Source organism: Trichoderma harzianum, assembly GCF_003025095.1.
Source record: "Trichoderma harzianum CBS 226.95 unplaced genomic scaffold M431scaffold_2, whole genome shotgun sequence".
Classification (NCBI taxonomy): Eukaryota; Fungi; Ascomycota; class Sordariomycetes; order Hypocreales; family Hypocreaceae; genus Trichoderma; species Trichoderma harzianum.
In genome coordinates, this window is record NW_020209250.1 from 383,104 (window position 1) to 402,251 (window position 19,148).

The window sequence follows — 19,148 nt, forward strand, 5'->3', positions numbered from 1 at the left end:
CATGGTTCAACTTATATACCGTGAAATTGCTTTCATGAAGGTGCTATTTATCGCCTAGTATTAGCTCCTCTTATACACCTAGAGATGCAGATGATCATTATGCAGTCAATCTAGTCAGTCAATGACACAATAGTCGAGGCTAAAAATGCTCGAAAAGTTTGATAGCAGGCACAAAATTTCCTCCATTGATGGGCAGTGAGTATTTCTCTCAATGGGCAATGAACTGATAAGTGGCCAACACTTTTTTCTGTATCAATCCAGTGCATCCCTGCTCGCATACTGCACTGGTGCCACTGCTAAGCAGAACCCCAGACTCTACGTGCGGGTCAGGTGCTTATTGCATTGTAGTGCAGTTTACTGGACTGTTGGGTTCAATCCGTTACTCCCTGCAATCTGCATACTGTAACCTCAATACTTTGCATTTTGTATGCTTCCCATTTCAATCTTTCGTTAAGTTTTACCATCGTCAAAAGCAGGATGAGTCTCTCTATTAGAGATCTTGTGAGAATCCTCTGTGCCGGCGGTAGTTTTGTCTCAGGCGTTCACGAAGCTGGTTTCTACATCATCGCCGAAGATAAGAATGAACTGAGCGAATTACGATGGGTTGGATCCCAACTGGCTAGTGAGACGCTCATCGGATCAGGAGTTCGACACAAGTCCCCGGCTGTTTATGTTACTCGCGATAATAATGTGAGCTTAAAGAAACGCCTACTAAATAGCGTACATACTAATTACATACATATGGTCCCTGCTGAAGCGATCTGTTTATTGTGCGGGAGAAAACAATGCACTGAAATGTTTCACACTGGGGGATGAGTGGCGAGAAATCAAGCTCCGCAATAACGAAGAGATTATTCTTCATCCTTTGAGCAAACTAAGTGGAAGCGTTCATGGCAATGACAGCCTGGTTTTCTTTGATGATAAGGCCGGGCATCTCCAAGGAGTCAGGATCCAGGAAAGCGGGAATTGGGAACTTTTGCCCTTTGCTCCTGTGGACTCTGTCCCCGGAAGCCCTCACTTTACCCAGGTTCGGGACAATACCGTGTTCTTGAGCTATGTTCACCAAGATGGCTGTATTCACCAGCGAGCCATAGACTTCATAACAAAAAATCACACCGGTGCAGCAACCTGACCCTGTCCTTTCTTTTTTGGGCTGACTTCTAAGTTACTAACATGCACTAGATCTTGTTGTTAAGGGCACCGAATTTGCGAATGATCCGGCGACTAGCTTCATTCTTGGAATACCGAATGATTCCGATTTTCAAGTCATTGCTTTGACTAAGAAAGAGCAACTGGTGAGCATCGATGGCGAAGGAAAGGTGACTCCTATAGGGAGCATAAATGAAAAAGGCGTCTACACCCCCTCAACATCAGAAGAAAGCAACAAGCCAGTCATCAAAACTGCATCTGCTGCAGTAAGCCAAGCCACAAGTGGCAAGAAGAAGAGAAGGTGAAAGCAGACTTTTACATAGTACTTGAGTTACCGGCATGAAGGGAGAGAATAGTAAACGTTGGATGGAACGGCACTCTCAAGCGACCTCTACTTTGCCGTGTGATGAAATGCCATAAATTTTTTTCGTTGATCCCCCGGATGCTGCGGGATTGTGGGTTGGAATCGCTAATGGCGATGTTGATTGGGAGTAACTGAGCGTGTGATCAATTGCATTTACTTACATGTACTAATCGATGGTGATACGTACCAACTCTGCGAATGGAGCCAAGGAATTAAGGAGAGCATAATACGTCACAGCAGAAAGAAAACGCGTTTCGGTAATAGATAAAGAATCGTAAGAGGCTACAGTTAATAGCTGGGCATACATGCAGTAGTTCAGGCCGAGTGCTCCCAGGCTGTTGGTTACATGCAATTACTTTGTTTAGCACGCATCCACTTTGGGCAATAGGTCTTGTATTTCATGGATCTACAACTCATCTATAAAACATACACATGACGCGTTCATACCATGCGGCTCAAAACAAAGTGGAAGATTGGTCAAATATTTATGAGGCTGAAATCAAGATGGGGCATTGGCCAATTACGCTCACGCAGCCGAAAATAGAGTGACATGATAACCAATCATTCTTATGCCGCTCGTGGCTATTATCTGATAATGGCCGACACGATACCGAATCATGCACGGAAGGGTAGTTTCAGTGAATTCTATGGGCCTCAAGTGTAAATGACGTTGTATGAGAACCATAGTTCATAGGTTAGTGAACACTTCCACGGACCTGAAGTTCTTGGCAAATGACAAAGCACTTCGTAGTAGATGCGACATGGGAATCACGGATGCCCAATATTATTTCGGATCAGAGGCATGGGCATTGAGGGTAATATGATCTGGCCAATATAGCGACTGACGGTGGAGAAAGCATCTAGCGATGACTCAATGGACTTGTGAAGCCGCTCTAAGCTAGACAACTGGCAATGGAATCTTGATGGGGATATTGCTCCGTGTCCAAGCTGAAACTGTATAAGTAGAGCAGAAGGTTTCGCATACATAAAATGCATATTCCTTGCAAGAGCACAATCTAGAAATAATTCACGCCAGTATCATACATACATCATTTATCTATCTTCACTATTTGCTCCTCCCGCCGCTCTACTTTCTCATGCACAATGACCTCCATATTTGACCTCGCACTGAAGGGGACTCTCAGCGCGAGTGATCTAGTGGGCAAAGACAAAGAAATTGACAAAGTGGACGAGAAAACTTTGTACACTCCCCTCGGTGCAGCTGTACACGCGAATCGCAAAGATAACATCAAATTACTGCTCGCACATCGTGCTAACCCAGACGGCGCGCCTGGCTCACGTCCGCCTCTCTGGATCGCGGCAGCAAGAACAAAAGGTCCCATCGGCGACATTGTCGAGACGCTTCTTGCTCACGGAGTCAATGTGAAGAAGGCAGATCCTGTTGTTAATGACACTGCGTTGCATGCCATTGTACAGAGATACAGGAATGAAGATGACCTGGACGTTATCGAAGCTCTTGTGAATGCAGGTGCAGATCCAAAAGCAACAAACCAAAGAGGAGAATCGGCAGAGTCGTTGGCAACTAAGCGTAACGACAAGAAACTCCTAGCACTCCTAGCTCCTGAAAAGCACAAGAAAATTCACATCAAAGATGTCCTCATGATCGCATCTCTCATCATGTTCGCTATTGCCTGGGCCAACCGGAAGAACCCTCTCTTGATGATGACCGCTGCTGTCGGTGCGACAGCTGCGGCGGTCAGCTCTAAGTTCATTGGCCCTATTAAGAAAAGATTCAAGATGCTGGGTCGGCGAAGCAAAAAGGTTCCACATGTACGTTAAATCTCCCTCTACCTTTTTTAAAGAAGTTCATTTGCTAACATCCCATTTAGCATATTGCCGAGAAACTCGAAAAGGCGGCATGTGCAGAGGCCTTCAAAAACGAGATGCGCAATTATATCAAAGACGCTCATTTGAACCAATTCTTCAAAGACGATAAGTTCTTGGACCATGTCATCACAAAAGCCGTCGACATGGAAGCAGACCCAAAGACGACCGTCAATGTGCGCGACTTGACTCGTCTCGCACTCTATCAGCCGGTGCTTTACTGCGGTATGAGCTCACAGTTCTTCCAACTTAGAACAAATAGTATTGACGATTCCCATATTAGATGATAGTGGTTCTATGAATCAAGGTGGCCGGGTCCAGCTCCAGGCCGATCTTGGCGAGCGAATCACCAGTCTGACCACGAGGCTTGTCCCGGACGATACCGGTATTGAGCTGCGATTTATCAATACCCCCAATGAGCCGCGCATGTCAAAACCTCGAAGTAAATTAGTCAAAAAGATTCTACAAGAAGATATTCAGTATAGTGGGCCGACCGAAATTGGAATAAACTGCAAGGCGAAGATCCTGGAGGAAGTCGTCTACAGACCTATTAAGGAAGGCAAATTCAATCGCCCAGTATTGGTCTCCATTCTTACGGATGGCTGTCCCGGCGGACCAGATGGAAGTGATGAGAGACAGGATACTTTGAAAGAGGTCATTTTAGAATGCGGTAGAATCCTGGAAGCCAACAAATACAACAAGAAAGGTATGCCATATCCGCCCACTCACGGGAGCTAACAAAGATTGATGTAATCTGACATGGCATGATTTAGTTGTCCGTTTTCAAATCAGCCAGATTGGACATGACGAATCATCCAAAGATTTCATTACGAGCCTGGCTTTGGATCCCGCGTTACGCGATGTGTTATACTGTACCACTCGTAAGATACACTTCCTACTCGGGTTGCGACTTTTCTCTCTATAATAGAACGCACAGTCTCCTACCCGGAAGAGCGCTCCATATACATGAAAATGATGAGTACTAACGAATTTATGCGCCTAGAGCATTTAGATGATGAGTTTAAGGACCTTCGAGATAATGAACATCGACTAGAGCAATGGGTACGTAAATCTTGTTCTCCGCCTGGGTTTCTAGATTGCTTGTCTCATGTACTAATTTATCATTACAGCTCTTGGACTTATTGATGGAGCCCATTACCAAAGCCAACTAAGTATACTTTTCTTGGTAGGTTACTGTATGTCCTCATCACTCCGAAAGTGCAGAGAGAAGACTTGGGACTCGAAACATCCATGGACGGCGGGATTGATGTTGTAGATGAATACAAACTACAGGTAGTTATGATTTGTCTACATATATGAGCAATAGCTTTCAGTTTCGTAAACATTCCAAATTCTGAGAATCCTTGTTGTCATCCTGAGATGTGCCGAGTGTTCGTCTAGGCAGATGAAGATATATTTAAATTGGTTTCCTTGCTCAATTTTGTACAAACCAGGCCTTCAGTTATACACAAACTAATAGGATCATTCTGCCTGACTTGCTCCTATATGATGATGAAGTAAGTGAACAATATCCCTACCCCCCCTGTCTTTGGCCCAATCAATTGGCATCACCCCGTTTTTATCTTTGTTATAAATATCCACAGCGTTTGTGCTAAGCAGCAGATTCACAACATCTTTGTCGCCAGATCCGATAGCAGAGTATATTGCCGTTCGGCCTTCTTTGTCCCTCGCATTGATATCAGAACCCCTCTCGAGCAACAACGATATAATGTCCCGCTGATGCAAGGCTGCTGCAAAGAATAACGGCGTTCGCCCTTTCGAGTCCACCGCATGAATATCAGCGTCTGAGTCGATCAGTAACTTTACTAATTCCATATTTCCATACGCGCAAGTGCTAAATATTGGAGTCTGTTCATCTTCGTTCCTTGCATTCACATCGACGCCCCTGTCGAGTAACAGTTTCATCATAATTCCACCATTTTGCCAGGTAGTCGTGAAAAGAGGTGTGTGGCCAGAGAAATCCCTTTGGTGAACGTTTGCGCCTTTGTCCAAGAGAGCTTGAACAATTGTCTCATGTTCGCTTTCGATTGCCAATGTCAGCGCTGTTTCCCCCAAATGTTGTTCCTTCACATTGACATCTGCGCCAGCATCAAGAAGCAACTGGACGATGTCCTTGTGGCCATTTCTTGCGGCCCATATCAGTGGCGTTTCTTTGTGCTCGCCATCTCTGCCATTGATGTCCACTCCACCGGTTTCCAATAGCATTTGCACAATTTCTTTATCTCCGCTCTCTGCGGCGCATGAGAGTCGCGTTCGACCATGTTGATCTATCTCATCAAGACTACCACCATTCTTGCGAGGCTTCTGTGTAGCAATTTCGGACCAGTTTTCAATGCCATGAAGTATGATGGTCTCATTGATATCAGCCTCTTCCGCTGAAGCACTGTTAGAGTAATGTTCATTTAGCATCTTGAGAGCCGCTTGGCGCTCCGCCTGGGTATTAGCAAGCAGTTTCACGCTGCCCTTTTTGTCATTTGCATCAACGGTACCGCCCTTGTTGAGGAGCAGTTGCATAATGGACCCATGCTTATGAAGAGCAGCAAGCGATAGTGGTGTTCGTCCATGATTGTCTTTCGCGTTGATCTCGCCACCCCGTTCCAGGAGAAGAGTAACGACATTCTTATAGCCTTTTCGGGCGGCCCAAATCAGTGGTGTGGCGCCCTCTTCTTTATCTCTGACTTCAAGATCTGCGTTTGCCTCTATCATCAGCTTGATAACATCTTCGTGACCGTTTCGTGTAGCCCACAACAAAGGAGACTGTCCATTGCTGTCACAAGAATCGGGGTTGCATTTGTACTGTTCACCAAGAAGAATTCTCGTCAGCTCGGTCAATCCAAACCGTGCCGCCAAATGCAGTGCAGTTACACGTCTCGGCACCTCTTGGCTATATCCCTCATGAGATGAGTAGTGCTTCACAGCTAATTGTGCCTGGACAGATGCGTCGACCTTGGCTGGATGCATGAGGAACTCCAAGATTTCTTCGCCTGGCTGTTCATTTTTTGAAGCATGGTCCCCCCAATAGCTAGCGGCGTAATTGCAAAGGGGAAACTGAGCCTCTCGTTGTTCGAACTCGTCATCCGTTATACAGAAGCCGCTTTCAAAGACTTTAAATGACAAGTAGGTGATGCAGGCTCCTAGAAGAACAGAATCCGCTTCAGGGAACCAACGCGACTGCGTGCTCTCGAAATATTCCTGGGCTGTGTGGTGCACCAGCTGAATGATGCCACTCTTCTCATCAACTGTCACTAGCCCAACACATACGCGGCCCATATCTCGAAGATCTGAGAGGTCTTCATCATCCAATGTCGTCATTCCTCGTTCCGTTGCCAATGCGTGCCGGAGCTCAGAGGTAGTAAGTGCTCGCTTCGCAAAGATAACCCATAATAGGACTTTCATCGCAAGACTTTTCATATGGAGACTTTGCTCATTGATCCTTTCAATAGCCTTATCATATGCATGCGTCAGCACCTTTGTCTTTTCGTCATCACTTCGACCTCGGGCATCGGCCCCGAAGGCTTGCAATTCCCGGCGAATTTCTTTAACATTTATCTTATCTTGAAGTAATTGAAGGTAGAGTTGAGCTAGAAGAAACCTATGGTGGATTGAATTGTTAGTATTCTCACCATTCCGCTCGTGATTGATAGTGTCTCAGCAGTGAAAATGACCTACATCCCATCAGCCGCTTCGCAAATTTCTCGTTTTATATCTTTCTGTAGATCTATATTGCTTTTGATAAGACTTGTCGACGATTGTTTCATTTCTATATCCAGGTACATAGCGATGTCGCTTGCGAGCGCACGGATTTCTAGAAATGAGCTTTTGGCATTTGTAAACCATTCTGTGATTTCGGGTATAAATCTCGATGTTGCAAAAATATTCATGTTGCAGTGTTTCTGGAGCATAAAAAGTTCAGAAATGAAGCCATGCATTGTATTCAAGTCGCATTCATCAAGAGCATCGATAATGATGAATACGCTTGAATAGAGCTCTATCACAGCCTTTAGCTCTGCTATAAGCTCCTCTTGCGATGCATGCGTCTGTTTTGCCTTGTGTTGCTCATATAAGCTTCTGGTGGTAGTTGGGAACGTCTGGCGGTCGCCCGCAAGCTGCCTCAGAACACTAGCAAGAAGACTTCTTGTTGTCTGTTCACTTTTCGGTTGTTTGAAGGTGCAATAAATGTAGGCCATGCCGATTTCAGAGTCTTTCTTGATTTCTTTCGTCAGATGATCGACTACAACTGATGTAATGATCGTTTTTCCTGCTCCAGGCATTCCTTGGCACAGCAACCTCTGCTTGCTATTATTGAGCCAATTTTGGAACTCATCTGTTTCGAGAATCCATAAGCTGGTTCCTTTCTTATGAGTCTCTGAATGTTTATCATGCTGTTGGCCATAATTTGCCGTAGTGAGCCAATCAACGATCATTCTCACTTCACTTTTATCCATAAGTTGCTCGATATGAAGTACACCCTCTTCAACTGTGTGAATCTATTATCAGACCAAAAACTCTCCACCCAATTAAAACTGAAAAGTAGCTAACCTTTCTGCAAGATATCCTTTACAGGGCGTTCGCTGTCAACGTCCGCTGAGCGTACATGTTGTAAAAGCTCCTTTGTGAATCCCGCTGCTAAAGCTGCAGCATATTCTTGCCAGTCTTTGTTCTTTTTCTCATCTGCATAATCGCAGATTCCTCTTATAATAATGCATGGAAAGTTATTCATTAACCCTGCTGCTTCCATCTCAATACATAAAACTTCCCCTCCAAGACTCTGGTTGATTCGATCTCGGATGGTTCCATCTTTGACAACCTGATTTCCAGATGCGATCAAGCCGTAGTGGATATCTATACCTCTAGGCTCTTCGTAAATACTTTTCTCATCGGACATTGAGGGCATAATTTTTTCGACAGGCCCTTGGAGACCAGATAAGAGTCTATACAGTGCGAGAAGTAGTTGAAAGATCATGATAAATACGCTTCCCCACAGACTGGCATTGGCCTCGCTGATGTCTGGTTCAAGCATTGGATCTTTGAGTCGAGGAGACCACGTATATTTTCCCACCAGCTTGGGATATTTGTTTGCCATGTCTTTCAGATACTTGGGAATCTGAGAGTCATGCATATCGTGAAAGGCTTCCAGCTTAGCTAGGGCTGTGAGTAAGATTCTCGGAGGACGGTCCAAGGCCCCAGTTCTCTTGAATCCAAGCTTTTCTGCCTTTCCGAGATCCCACTGGACAACTCCAGGGAATGGTCCGCTTGGCCTGCTAACAACGATATCACCAAGCCTGACCCGACCGGGAATCCCACCACCAATCCCGACCATGAGGCCAAATTTGATAGATGGGAACGTGTTGATCATTTGGGTCACAATGTTTGCTGCTGCATTGTTCCCAATTTCGCCATTGGGAAGGCATGCTATAACAATATTGTGGTTGCCGATGGAGCCTAGGGTATATGTGTTGTGATCATGGGCAGGTTGTGAAAGAAGCTCATGTTCTTGGTCGAGCATGGCATGGGCCGCTGCTCGCTCTTTTGGTAGCGCACAGATCCATCCCACGCTATAATCTCTATGAGTGAGGGATTTAGAAGGCATTGTGATGCCAAAGGAACCCCAATGTTAGAGTGGATGATCAGGATAAAGAGTTGTTGAAATAGTATGTAAAAGCTCAATGAGCGATTGCCCACACGAATGAAGTATTATGTGGTAAAATACATGAATAAATCCTGAGACATATAAGACTGGAGGTGATTCACAATACTCAGGAACAGAATTTCGAGGTCCTACACGATCTAAAACGGGATATAGACAGAATAGGTAGACAATACGAGTACACGTAGTTGGGCACTAATATTATTGGGCAGCATAGATTGAGCTTCGATTGCCAACATTTCAACAAATCCTTTGGAAACAGGCCAATTAAAGCATCAAGTAATATGGATAATTAATTAAAGAAGTCTATGAATCACAAATGTGTCGAAATTTTCAGACGTGGCTCTTTAATGACGAGTACTGATCCACATAGATCGGATGCTGTCAACCCGCATATCCTATCTATAAAATATTGGGGTTGATACTCATAATCATTGCAAATATCTAGCGTCTTCCATGAGGTATCAATTGATTCCAAGCACTATGGGGCACGTATGCAACCTTATAGCCTCGTGATGCGTAATGGTTCAATCATCAGGCGCTTCGGTGATAAGATTACTCTCTCATGTATGAATGCCTGATGTCGCCTGAACTGCCGCCCGCACCTTTCCTGTCCCCTCTTTTCCGCCGCTATTGGCACCCAAAGCCGATGGTTGAGGCTCTGTATCAATTTACTTTTTCTCTTCCAGAATTAGTGACCTTGGTTGAGAGCCTAGGACTGACTGTCGATAATTCGTGTTTCTTTCATACAAAATCTCATTTATTTTTGGTACTAAGAAACGTAATGGACTCGGATTCTGAAAGTTATGATTCTGGATTCGAATTAGATCCAGGAGACATAGATCCCAGCCGGGACAATGATATAAGCCCCAAAGAAGTAGAAAGGCTAAAACTTAGCAAAACTCAAGATCGACAGAGGTGGATTGTAAGACTTCAATTCAAACAAAATGGTCCGTTTATATCTAAAAGTCCCCTTTGATCTCGTTCTTTCTACATTTATCAGATCTTGTAGGCCTGACATGCGGGCAAAAAATAGGAGAAGATAGAGAAGGGAATGGCTTCTATGTCAACATACCACATCCTACGCACCATATCATCCTCACTGCTGGTCATAACCTTGTCGGTGTGAAAAAGGAAGACTTAAAGATATATCAAGCTTCGAAGAAAACGAGTCCCGATCCTGCTGAGTTTTATGTCTCAACTGTATACCAAAAGAAATATACTGATGAGCGGAGAAACCCCAAGAAAGCAACTCAAGAGCAAGAAGAGGCAGATTTTGGTGCCATTTTAGTGAAAAAGAATTTTAAATATCCATATCTAGGTTTTGGATTTGCCTTGAAACTCGGATTTGATGTACTCGATCAAGCTCGTTTTGATCTCACTGGCTATAAAGATGCCGACGACAATACAGGTGGCGACGACAATAACGACGATGACGAAAATCAGGCCCCAGGCCAGAGCCAGAAAGAAAAGCCAAAATGGGATGCAGTTACAAGCGAGGGAAAATGCACCGCTTGCCTACCTAATCAGCTCGAGTATGAGATGGAAACTGAGAAAGGCTTTAGCGGAGCACCTGTAATCATGCCTCATAAAGATCACGATACTGCTGTTGCTATCCAGTAAGATTTTCCAATCGTCCTTTGCTACTTCTTCCTTCCTTTTATGCATCATTGACGCTCTCAATGATTTGTTCACATATGTTTTGACTAAATTGAATCATGTCTGCAGCAACTACGGCCCTTCGAACGGTAGAAAAAGTAGGGGGACTCGCATCAACGAGAAGCTTCTCGACGAGGTCTATGGTTGGCTTCAAATAGGCTTTTACGACAAAGCTCTTCAAGCTTCTATGACTAGCCTTGGCCCATTACAAGAGCGTCTATATCTTGTCTTCACCCCAGACAGCAATCGTGCAGTGGTAAGGCTCGGGTATGACCAAGAGATTGTGACCAAGTTTGATATCCTGCCTGCTTATGCGCCACCTTCAAACCATGGCTTTCCAAACGACTTTCGATATGTCTTCCGGCTAAAGCCAGCAAAAGGAAAAGTACCGGAGAAACGCTGGGTGCTTTGGAACGCTGCCAGGCAAACTGTCAGCTTGACCAGCTCTCTGAGAGATTTCTGCTTTGTGAGTCTTCTCGAGGATAAGGCACGGAGATCAGTGGAGCTGGAGAGAGGCAGAGACGAAAAGATCTACTACGTCCACGTCGAGATGAAAAATGGTCAAGGAGAGTCAACTGAACTAAAAGAGCTTCGGATGAGAGCCGCTGATCTCACAGAATCTGACATTGTGTTGGACTCTCTAGAGACTTCAGAGGTCTTCTTCGAGCGACACAAGAGAGGGAAATTCCTGTTTGGGAAGATTCCGTGTATGCCAACAGTTCTGTATAAACCAGCAATCCAATGGGAGGAATTTGACTTTAACTTATTTCGTTTCTACTCCGGGTGAGCTTGAGCGAAATATGAAGAAACTTGAAGTTCATGATGGATTGCCTTGAGTACAGGTAGATATCCTATAAATGAAGGCTATTAAAAACGGAAAATATCTTGTCTCTTTATATAGTACTGTTATATCTTTCATTATATCTTTATCTCCAACTTTACTGCATCCTTTATATGTGTATTAGTTGTATCCCCTAGCTCCATCCGAATCTACTGCTTATTGAGACTCCACCTTGTTTCATTTTGCAGTTGCTTAAGGCTTTGGCTTTTTTCTCCGCTAAGGTTATATAAAGTCCATTACTGCCTTATGGTCAGCAAGATGACATGTTCACGCTGCTTCGCCCCGATAGACAAATTATATGAATTGACGTGAATGACGTCTTATCCCAAGCTTTAGGTTAATACTAGGGCGGGGGGCTTACAGCTATATGCCGCCACTTTCAACCCGTAGAGAATGGATATAAAGCCCTGCTTACAACGCTGCCTGTTAATAAATTTACGGTTCAGCTCTTAAGAAATAGATTCGCCTCAACGTTCACGATGTCATCTTCAGAAGCCATCCACCAATGTGTATTCATTCACCCAAAACCTGAAAAATTAGACCAGGTATGTACGATACTGACTCTGGTTGCCATCTACATGTAATTAAATGTTCAAGTGTAGGTCAGGCAGATTTTCAAGCAGCTTGCGGACGCCGCCCAGGCTGATGAACCCGGCTCGCTCGTTTGGGCCGTGCATGAGCGTGATGTCTCAGCAGGGGAACCGATGATTGTCGTGTGGGGAATGTGAGATACGCCCACTGATGAGAGCCCTGTTATTACTAGCTGAGATTGCAATACTGACAACTGGGCAAGATACGAAAACGCTGCGGCACGAGTCGCGCATCGACAAAACCCGGTGCACATTGAGCTGGTACGAGTTCTGACGGAAGATGTGTTGTTTGCACGGCCTGCAGAAATTATGCCACTCAATCATTTGGCTGGCAGCCTTGGACCTGGCTTGAAAAAGGTGTAGATCTAGAGATCGGGGCAGGGTTACGTGCAGTTTGTTCTACATATGCATTTCTGTTGCAGATGAGCATCTAGCGCAGTGTGGTCAAGAATTATGGCTCGACCGGTTCAAAGCCCTCCCTTGTAGGCGATTGGGTTGAGGTAGGACAGCCTTGTACCTAGTAGATTGTGAAATTCATATTATATATCGCAAAGAAAGTCTTCTAAGTTGTTGATTGGGGTCTAGATGACTATTGCTTTGCAATCCGATGCAACCGATCTCATTACAGAGCCTCATAGCTAATTGCCAGCACGGGAAAGATTAGTAAGGCTAATCTAGAAAGCAATTAGGTAGGATTAGTAGAGTTGAAACAATATACATTTTTCAGTTACTTCTTGTACATAGTTTTCTGAATGATGAGGGTTCTATTAATACTAAACTCTGGTAGACGAATTCATCGCCTGCCATTCTGAGCTAAATAATTTGCCAGACGTTAACTGCATGACACTCTTCTTTACTATCTAACACGCCTATGCTAACCAAGCAATCCTATATATACTAATACAGGCTCATCGGTCCCACGGTCCCTGGTAGTTACACGTTGAATGTAGAGCTACTGAGGGTATGAGAGATAGCTACATGTATCGGTCATGCAGTGCCCTCACCTGTGGCGACCCTAATAGCTTTCACTGCAGCGCGTGTAAGCAACCAATTGTTCCGCACCCAACTCTGGTCGTTTTCTCCGGTTAGTGTATGCTTTGACTCTAGAGTTTCGAAATCAGGGCAGTCCGACTGTAACATCTTCAACCAAGCCTCACGGCGTTCTGAAGGGGCCAGCATCTGGTCCATCCAACTCGAAATTGTGTTAGACTTGAGAAGCTAGATAGCGCCAAGCATAGGTGTGCGGCCACTGAACTGGCACTTCCATGCTTTTATGCTTACACCCTCCCGCCGAAGCCAAGTTGCCGCCAATTTGTCGTCTCTATAAAGTGCGTAGTCAAGCGTCCACGCTACAGCGATGAGAACCAGCAAGCCCACCCCATCCCAACCTTTCTGTGCCGCGACATATGTCATGGTTAGAAGTTGTAATAGAGCTAGCCCGCGCAATGCGAGTGCCATCGCTGTTTTAGGGCGTGCTGTGATGTCCAAGATCATAGGTTTGTTGACAAGCCCATCAACGACTGCCCGGGATCCTCTGTAGAGATACCAGGTTGATGCGTTCTCATGTATCGCTGTGAGCATGTAGGCGTCAGCCTGGTTAGCTTCATTGCTTTCCAGGTATCTCGGGGGCCTAATGACTTTGATGCTATGCCGTGTCACACGGAAGGCGATGCTGATGAGAATGGCTGCAGCAGTCCCGTATAGACCGAGCAGGATAGTTGAGACACAAGCGCCAAGTAAAGAAAGGATGAATAGAACCTCGATGAGAAAGAATAACCACGTAACGAAGGCGCTATTAGTCTTTCTTTTGCCAGCATCGATCGTGCAGTCCAGAATATACAACGTTTGATAGCGGCTGAAATGAGGGCCTCCAACATTCTCATTTGTCTGGCCCTTGGAATTGTTGCTTGTCTCTGCAGTAACGGCATTGTCTTTTCCTTCTTCTGGATTGCGAACACGTTCATTAGCAGCAATCAGGGCGGCCAAGTCAGTTGGGATCTCAATATCATGAGCTTTGGGAATGACATATCTCGTAAGTATATCGCTTGCGGCTCCATTTGCGCATGGGAAGACACTGCCCCAGTTGGCGTCCCAGACAGTGTGACGCAGCTCGCTGACGGACGAAGCGCGATCGACAAAGTCGGCACCTTCGCGCAAGAAAGTAGCAAGACTTTCCAGAATTCCCAGACGGGGGAAGAGGCTTACACCAATGAATCCTGCAAGCGACGTCTGGCCTACCAACCAATGAGACAAGCCATTGCCGGAGAGGTAGATTGCCAGTGGAAGGAGGCCAACCCACTCGAAGATAATCTGAAGCTGAGACGCGGCGACAGGCAAGACAGGAGGATCGGCGCCATTTGTACCGTAGCTAGCCGGGGCAGCAGCACTTAAGATCTTCATTTTTAGGGCGACATATCAGGGATGGGAAGAGACAATTTGGTGTGGAGTTTAAACAAATGGGGATCTTGAATGGGATCAGATGCCTCTCATAGAGAATGTACTCTGCTTGCCAGTATTGGGATGCGTAGGTTAGGTGTGATGTTGTATTGATGAAAGGTCTTGGCTATCTGTATCCAGTCGGGGGCAGGACCTCTTATATATACACAATCTACGAGATACACAGACAGATCGGTCAAGGATACACTGCAGCAACAGCCAGCATGTTCATAAGAGTGCCCAGATTGTTGCAAAAGAAAGAAAGAAAGAAAGAGCATATTGGTCAAACAGAGTATAGGAATCAGGTTACAAAGAGCCTTCAATTGTTCATGTTTACTACAAAGAAGATCAAATGCCTTATTGGCTCCTCAGGTAGGTACCTATTTATAGTTACCAATGCATGCACTCGTAATACATCAATGGATGTATCAAAGAAAACGGCGAGCTTCACGGCTAGGTGCCGAGTCGCCAAATTTAGCTGGCGATCCACGACAAGGGACCTGTGTTCACCGGACTCTTTGTCTTTGCCATGTTCAACATATTTGTTGCCGTGCGCGGTACACAATGTCGACACCATCCGAACCTACAGATTTTCGAGCGGTATCTTTGACTGTTCGCCCATGGCTATTATTGGCGGGCGCTTTGACCGACGTTCGGAATCCAACTGAGCACGGCGTGGCCGTTTACTCGTTTACTGACCCTATCTTTATCGGCTCTCTTGTTTGGATAGAGATGGACTGTTTGACTGACCCTCAGCATGATTGACGCTGTTGGGGCTTTGTTCTATGTCGTTGTTCCCCAGAGCTTTGCACCTGTTCTTCTATCCTAGAAGGCCAAGAGGCTTCGAAAAGAGACAGGAAACTGGAATATCCACATAGCTCACGACTCGAAAAAAGTGTCTTTTAACGCCATTATCATGACATTCGCGCTGAGATCCATCAAAATGCTTCCCATGAAACTTATTCTGTTGCTTTCGACAATGTGATTATATAGACTACCTATCTTCGGACTCTGTTCGATTCAATTGCTGATACCTACCATACAGCTACATAGAATTCGTCTGCGTAGTCTTTGATCTCTTTTTTTCTCATGTCCGATTGCACTCTAGAGCCTATGGCCAATGTAGCTAGTCCACTGGTCTGGCTTCCCTTCTGTTCTTCATTCTCATGGTAGGTATCGTCTTTGGTTCAAGCTATGTATATTGTATAATTTACAAAGACACAATACGTGGCACAAATTATCAAAGAATGGACGGACATCTCCTAAAGACCCCATGATTGTAGGCGGTGTTCTACTTTCAACTGGCATGTTTTAGCTTGCCCGGACGAGTAATACCAACATGACCTGGGTTCTGGCCGATACTCCTACCGGTGCAGGCGTGTTATTCGTCTTCATGCAACGGTTGAACTACATCGTCTATGTCTATCTGATATATGCTAGTAGTAATGCCCTCTTATCAAGCTTCTTCTCGGTGTTGGATTTCCGCTTTCTGCAACGGCAATGTATGATCATTTGAGACAGTGTCATCGCATTTTTGGCGGTTGCCATGATCCCGGTACCGCTCTTGTTCCTCTTTTACAGTCAAATGATGTGAAGGGGCTTGAGAAACAACCATCGCTGTTATAGGATTATTGTATACCTAGCTTATGGAGTGTGACATCTCACACTATGAGCTTACAAGATGGAAAACGAATCGACATTATATCTAGCCTTGCTTTATAAAGCTCGATGTGCAAGTGTACGGCACTTAGTCATTCGCTCCGTTGTCGTTCCATGGTCAGTCCATGGACTTTAACAATCTATGCTTGCATGAATGAATTAATTCCCACGACTTGGTTCTGTGAGTCGGAGATTGTATATAATTTGTCTATCAGCCAAGGGGATTTGCGGGGCGAGGCAGCGCAAACATGTATGGACGTCATTGCCGGCCTTAAAGTTACTATTCTGTAGACTTCACACAACCTTATCAAAGACAAACATGAAGTTTTGAGCAACAGCAAAATGAACGAGGGCAAGAGCTAATCATCGTCGCTATTGGATCGTTGTGTATGTAGCTTATGAATTTTAAAATCTCATGTGATAATTAAATTTACAAGTTCTTGTGGACTATGGGAACACAGTGTCTGTTTGCTGGTGGAAACTAACTGCTTCATGCACATGTATGAGGATGGACTGCAACATAGCCAGGATGGCAGAAATGGACATATCATATTTTTGCCAAAACTTCTTGCTCAACTTTCGTTTCAGTGTTCCTTTAACTCCGCCGAACCGATGTATAAATATTACTGCTGCTGCAGAGTTGTTTTCTTAATACCAGCGCTCAACAATCACCATTGTGACTACGGTACGCATCAACAATTACTCCCATCTTGCGTACGTTTACTTGCGTTTTACACTCGTTTCTCTCCAGCTGGCAAGATTGTTCAACTTTTGGCCATGCTTGCAATTACCCTATCCCTTGCCCTTGGCCCCTTCCTCTTCTTTGGATCGGCTCTCATTGTCGCATTCACCGGCTATGTGTCTATCAATGCTTTTCCTCGCCCATAGCTGCTTTTCCGGGACCATTCGCAGCCAAATTCACCAAGATATGGCGAGCGTACGCCACATACCGAGGCCAATGGCATCGGGAAATAGTAGAGTTGCATCGACAATACGGTAATGTTGTGCGAATCGGACCGAACGAACTGTAAGTCCTTGAACTACCATCCGTCATCTCCTAATGTTTCCTTTTGATCTGTTTCAAAATCTATTTAAATCGTATCGACTTTTGATTCATCTTAGCTGATCATCGTTCTCGATATTGTTGGTCTCTAGAAGCGTAGGGGATCCGGAAGCGTTTAGGACAATTTACAGTATAGCTATACAACCCCCTCTCTCCTTTTTCTCTTTTCCCTCGCCCAGAAATGCGACAGGTGATATATCATGCGCAGTGTTGCACTCAGATCCAGGGAAAGGATTATCTTGCTATCGGCAAGTATCATGTAATTGCTAACCAATCTCATCCAGGGGTCAACGGTGCCTTTGTCAAATCCGCTTGCTACGCGGTACTTCAGGGATCGCGGCCTTTTGACTTAACGGGGGAGCGCAATGAGAAGATTCACTCGGCCCAGAGACGGCTCGTGGCACGCCCTTATTCGATGGAGTCGGTTGTCCACCTCGAACGCCAGGTCACCCATCTCATCGACGACTTACTGATCAAGTTTGATACCTTTGCTTCATCGTCACGCTCCATTGACATTGGTAATTGGTTTCAACTCTTTGCTTTTGACGTCATTGGAGCCGTCTCTTTTACGAAGCCCTTTGGGTTTGTTGCCAAGGCTAATGACGATGGCATGCTTACTCGAATCGAGCGATCCTTGGGCAACACTGCCTGGCTGATGCACGTCCCGTGGCTCTTCAACTTTCATCAAAAGTACATCCTCCCAGTTTTTGGAAATTTTCTCAGGGCAAATGATAGAAACAATTTCTTTTTCAAGTTTGCAAAGTCCGAGGTGCAAGACCGGAGAGACAAGGGAGGCAACGACAACAATCTTGTGGGACAGCTCTTCCAAGCTGCACATTCCAGGGCGGAGCTGTATGTCCCGATTGATATTATCCTACGGCCATATCCAGCCTTTGATTGCTAAACCGTTACCGAATTTACTAGGAACGATCTCGTGATCTCGTTCATGATGGCGTCCAACGTCTTTGCAGGGTCTGACACAACGTCTCTCGCTCTTCGGGGTATCTTCCTCAATCTCCTCCGCCACCCCCATATCCTATCTAAGCTCAGAGCCGAGATGGAAGAGCGACGAGCCGCGGGCTGTCTTTCAAGTACAGTCACCTTTCAGGAAGCTGAAGCCTGTCCCTATTTGCAAGCTATCATGCATGAGGCGTTGAGGGTCTTCAGCCCGGTAGGATTCAATCCCGACAGGGATGTTCCCAAAGATGGAATGATGATCAACGGCATATTTGTTCCCGGAGGTGTAAGTTGATAAACTACCGTTTAGTCTTGGTTACATTAACCTGCTGACCTTTAATGTCACTACATAATAGACTGTTGTGGGCAGTAACGCGTGGGTTATCCACCGTATGCCTGAGGTGTGGGGTGCCGATTTCGAAGAGTTCCGGCCTGAGCGCTGGTTGGAGCGCGAGAGCTCAGGTGAACTAAGTGAGAAACGCATATCAACGCGCTGATGCATGGAAATACACTAACCCCTGGCCAGAAAGATTCTTTTTCGCCTTTGGCGGCGGTACGAGAACGTGCATTGGAAAAAGTAGGTGGATATGCGAGACATTGAGGCATCTGGCTCTGCAGTAGCCTAGTGGAAATTTGCTAACCAAGGATACCTTGTCCACGGCAGACATCAGTTGGCTGGAGATAGGGAAACTCGTTGCTACTCTCGTGATGCGATATGATTTTGAGCTTGTCGATGACGCAAACATAACCGAATCATGCAGGTGAGTGACGCTCTGGGGCCTTCCCTATAGGCGTAACTCCGTTTGCGGTGATTCACACTGACCATCCCATTCTCTACTTTCAGCGGACTCGTTTTCATGAAGGGATTGAAGGTTCAACTTAAGTCCAGAGAAGCCTAAGTAATACTCCGAAGCCGT

At 45.4% G+C, this 19,148-nt stretch overlaps 8 protein-coding genes across 8 annotated transcripts; 5 read left to right on the forward strand and 3 right to left on the reverse strand.

The window, feature by feature from the left end:
* Nucleotides 1-415: 415 nt before the first annotated feature.
* Nucleotides 416-1,565, forward strand: M431DRAFT_13116 (hypothetical protein). The gene is made up of 3 exons (XM_024912462.1): nt 416-690; nt 758-1,118; nt 1,183-1,565. Exons 1-3 carry the CDS (start codon nt 478-480, stop codon nt 1,452-1,454), a joined length of 846 nt encoding a protein of 281 aa, XP_024778272.1. The 5' UTR covers nt 416-477; the 3' UTR covers nt 1,455-1,565.
* Nucleotides 1,566-2,545: 980 nt separating this feature from the next.
* On the forward strand, nt 2,546-4,530 carry M431DRAFT_515791 (hypothetical protein; the record flags this gene model as incomplete). The annotated part of the gene is made up of 6 exons (XM_024920284.1): nt 2,546-3,304; nt 3,364-3,583; nt 3,642-4,064; nt 4,132-4,239; nt 4,362-4,420; nt 4,489-4,530. Exons 1-6 carry the CDS (start codon nt 2,618-2,620, stop codon nt 4,528-4,530), a joined length of 1,539 nt encoding a protein of 512 aa, XP_024778273.1. The 5' UTR covers nt 2,546-2,617.
* A 787-nt stretch (nt 4,531-5,317) lies between these two features.
* On the reverse strand, nt 5,318-7,800 carry M431DRAFT_63203 (hypothetical protein; the record flags this gene model as incomplete). The annotated part of the gene is made up of 3 exons (XM_024921634.1): nt 5,318-5,671; nt 5,864-6,971; nt 7,049-7,800. Coding segments are annotated over 3 exons (2,214 nt in total), but the record flags the coding sequence as incomplete, so codon positions are not given.
* Nucleotides 7,777-9,105, reverse strand: M431DRAFT_503557 (hypothetical protein). Its single transcript, XM_024918323.1, has one exon. It carries the CDS (start codon nt 8,967-8,969, stop codon nt 7,914-7,916), a length of 1,056 nt encoding a protein of 351 aa, XP_024778275.1. The 5' UTR covers nt 8,970-9,105; the 3' UTR covers nt 7,777-7,913.
* A 615-nt stretch (nt 9,106-9,720) lies between these two features.
* Nucleotides 9,721-11,615, forward strand: M431DRAFT_503558 (hypothetical protein). Its single transcript, XM_024918324.1, has 3 exons — nt 9,721-9,976; nt 10,063-10,645; nt 10,755-11,615. Exons 1-3 carry the CDS (start codon nt 9,811-9,813, stop codon nt 11,470-11,472), a joined length of 1,467 nt encoding a protein of 488 aa, XP_024778276.1. The 5' UTR covers nt 9,721-9,810; the 3' UTR covers nt 11,473-11,615.
* A 390-nt stretch (nt 11,616-12,005) lies between these two features.
* M431DRAFT_73846 (hypothetical protein) lies at nt 12,006-12,479 on the forward strand (the record flags this gene model as incomplete). The annotated part of the gene is made up of 3 exons (XM_024922169.1): nt 12,006-12,071; nt 12,129-12,250; nt 12,320-12,479. 3 exons carry the CDS (start codon nt 12,006-12,008, stop codon nt 12,477-12,479), a joined length of 348 nt encoding a protein of 115 aa, XP_024778277.1.
* A 624-nt stretch (nt 12,480-13,103) lies between these two features.
* M431DRAFT_490215 (hypothetical protein) lies at nt 13,104-14,516 on the reverse strand (the record flags this gene model as incomplete). Its single annotated transcript, XM_024916773.1, has 2 exons — nt 13,104-13,334; nt 13,398-14,516. 2 exons carry the CDS (start codon nt 14,514-14,516, stop codon nt 13,104-13,106), a joined length of 1,350 nt encoding a protein of 449 aa, XP_024778278.1.
* Nucleotides 14,517-16,325: 1,809 nt separating this feature from the next.
* Nucleotides 16,326-18,728, forward strand: M431DRAFT_490219 (hypothetical protein; the record flags this gene model as incomplete). Its single annotated transcript, XM_024916774.1, has 6 exons — nt 16,326-16,392; nt 17,100-17,238; nt 17,367-17,404; nt 17,559-18,126; nt 18,199-18,517; nt 18,588-18,728. 6 exons carry the CDS (start codon nt 16,326-16,328, stop codon nt 18,726-18,728), a joined length of 1,272 nt encoding a protein of 423 aa, XP_024778279.1.
* Nucleotides 18,729-19,148: the final 420 nt, after the last annotated feature.

What these genes read in the sequence shown, in the direction of transcription:
- M431DRAFT_13116 (XM_024912462.1), top strand. Translation starts at nt 478, where the DNA reads ATGAGTCTCTCTATTAGAGATCTTGTGAGAATCCTCTGTGCCGGCGGT. An exon ending in ATGTTACTCGCGATAATAAT is followed by an intron (nt 691 to 757) that starts GTGAGCTTAAAG and finishes TCCCTGCTGAAG; the next exon opens with CGATCTGTTTATTGTGCGGG. An exon ending in CATAACAAAAAATCACACCG is followed by an intron (nt 1,119 to 1,182) that starts GTGCAGCAACCT and finishes AACATGCACTAG; the next exon opens with ATCTTGTTGTTAAGGGCACC.
- M431DRAFT_503558 (XM_024918324.1), top strand. Translation starts at nt 9,811, where the DNA reads ATGGACTCGGATTCTGAAAGTTATGATTCTGGATTCGAATTAGATCCA. An exon ending in ACTTCAATTCAAACAAAATG is followed by an intron (nt 9,977 to 10,062) that starts GTCCGTTTATAT and finishes GGCAAAAAATAG; the next exon opens with GAGAAGATAGAGAAGGGAAT. An exon ending in GATACTGCTGTTGCTATCCA is followed by an intron (nt 10,646 to 10,754) that starts GTAAGATTTTCC and finishes TCATGTCTGCAG; the next exon opens with CAACTACGGCCCTTCGAACG.
- M431DRAFT_503557 (XM_024918323.1), bottom strand. Translation starts at nt 8,969, where the DNA reads ATGCCTTCTAAATCCCTCACTCATAGAGATTATAGCGTGGGATGGATC.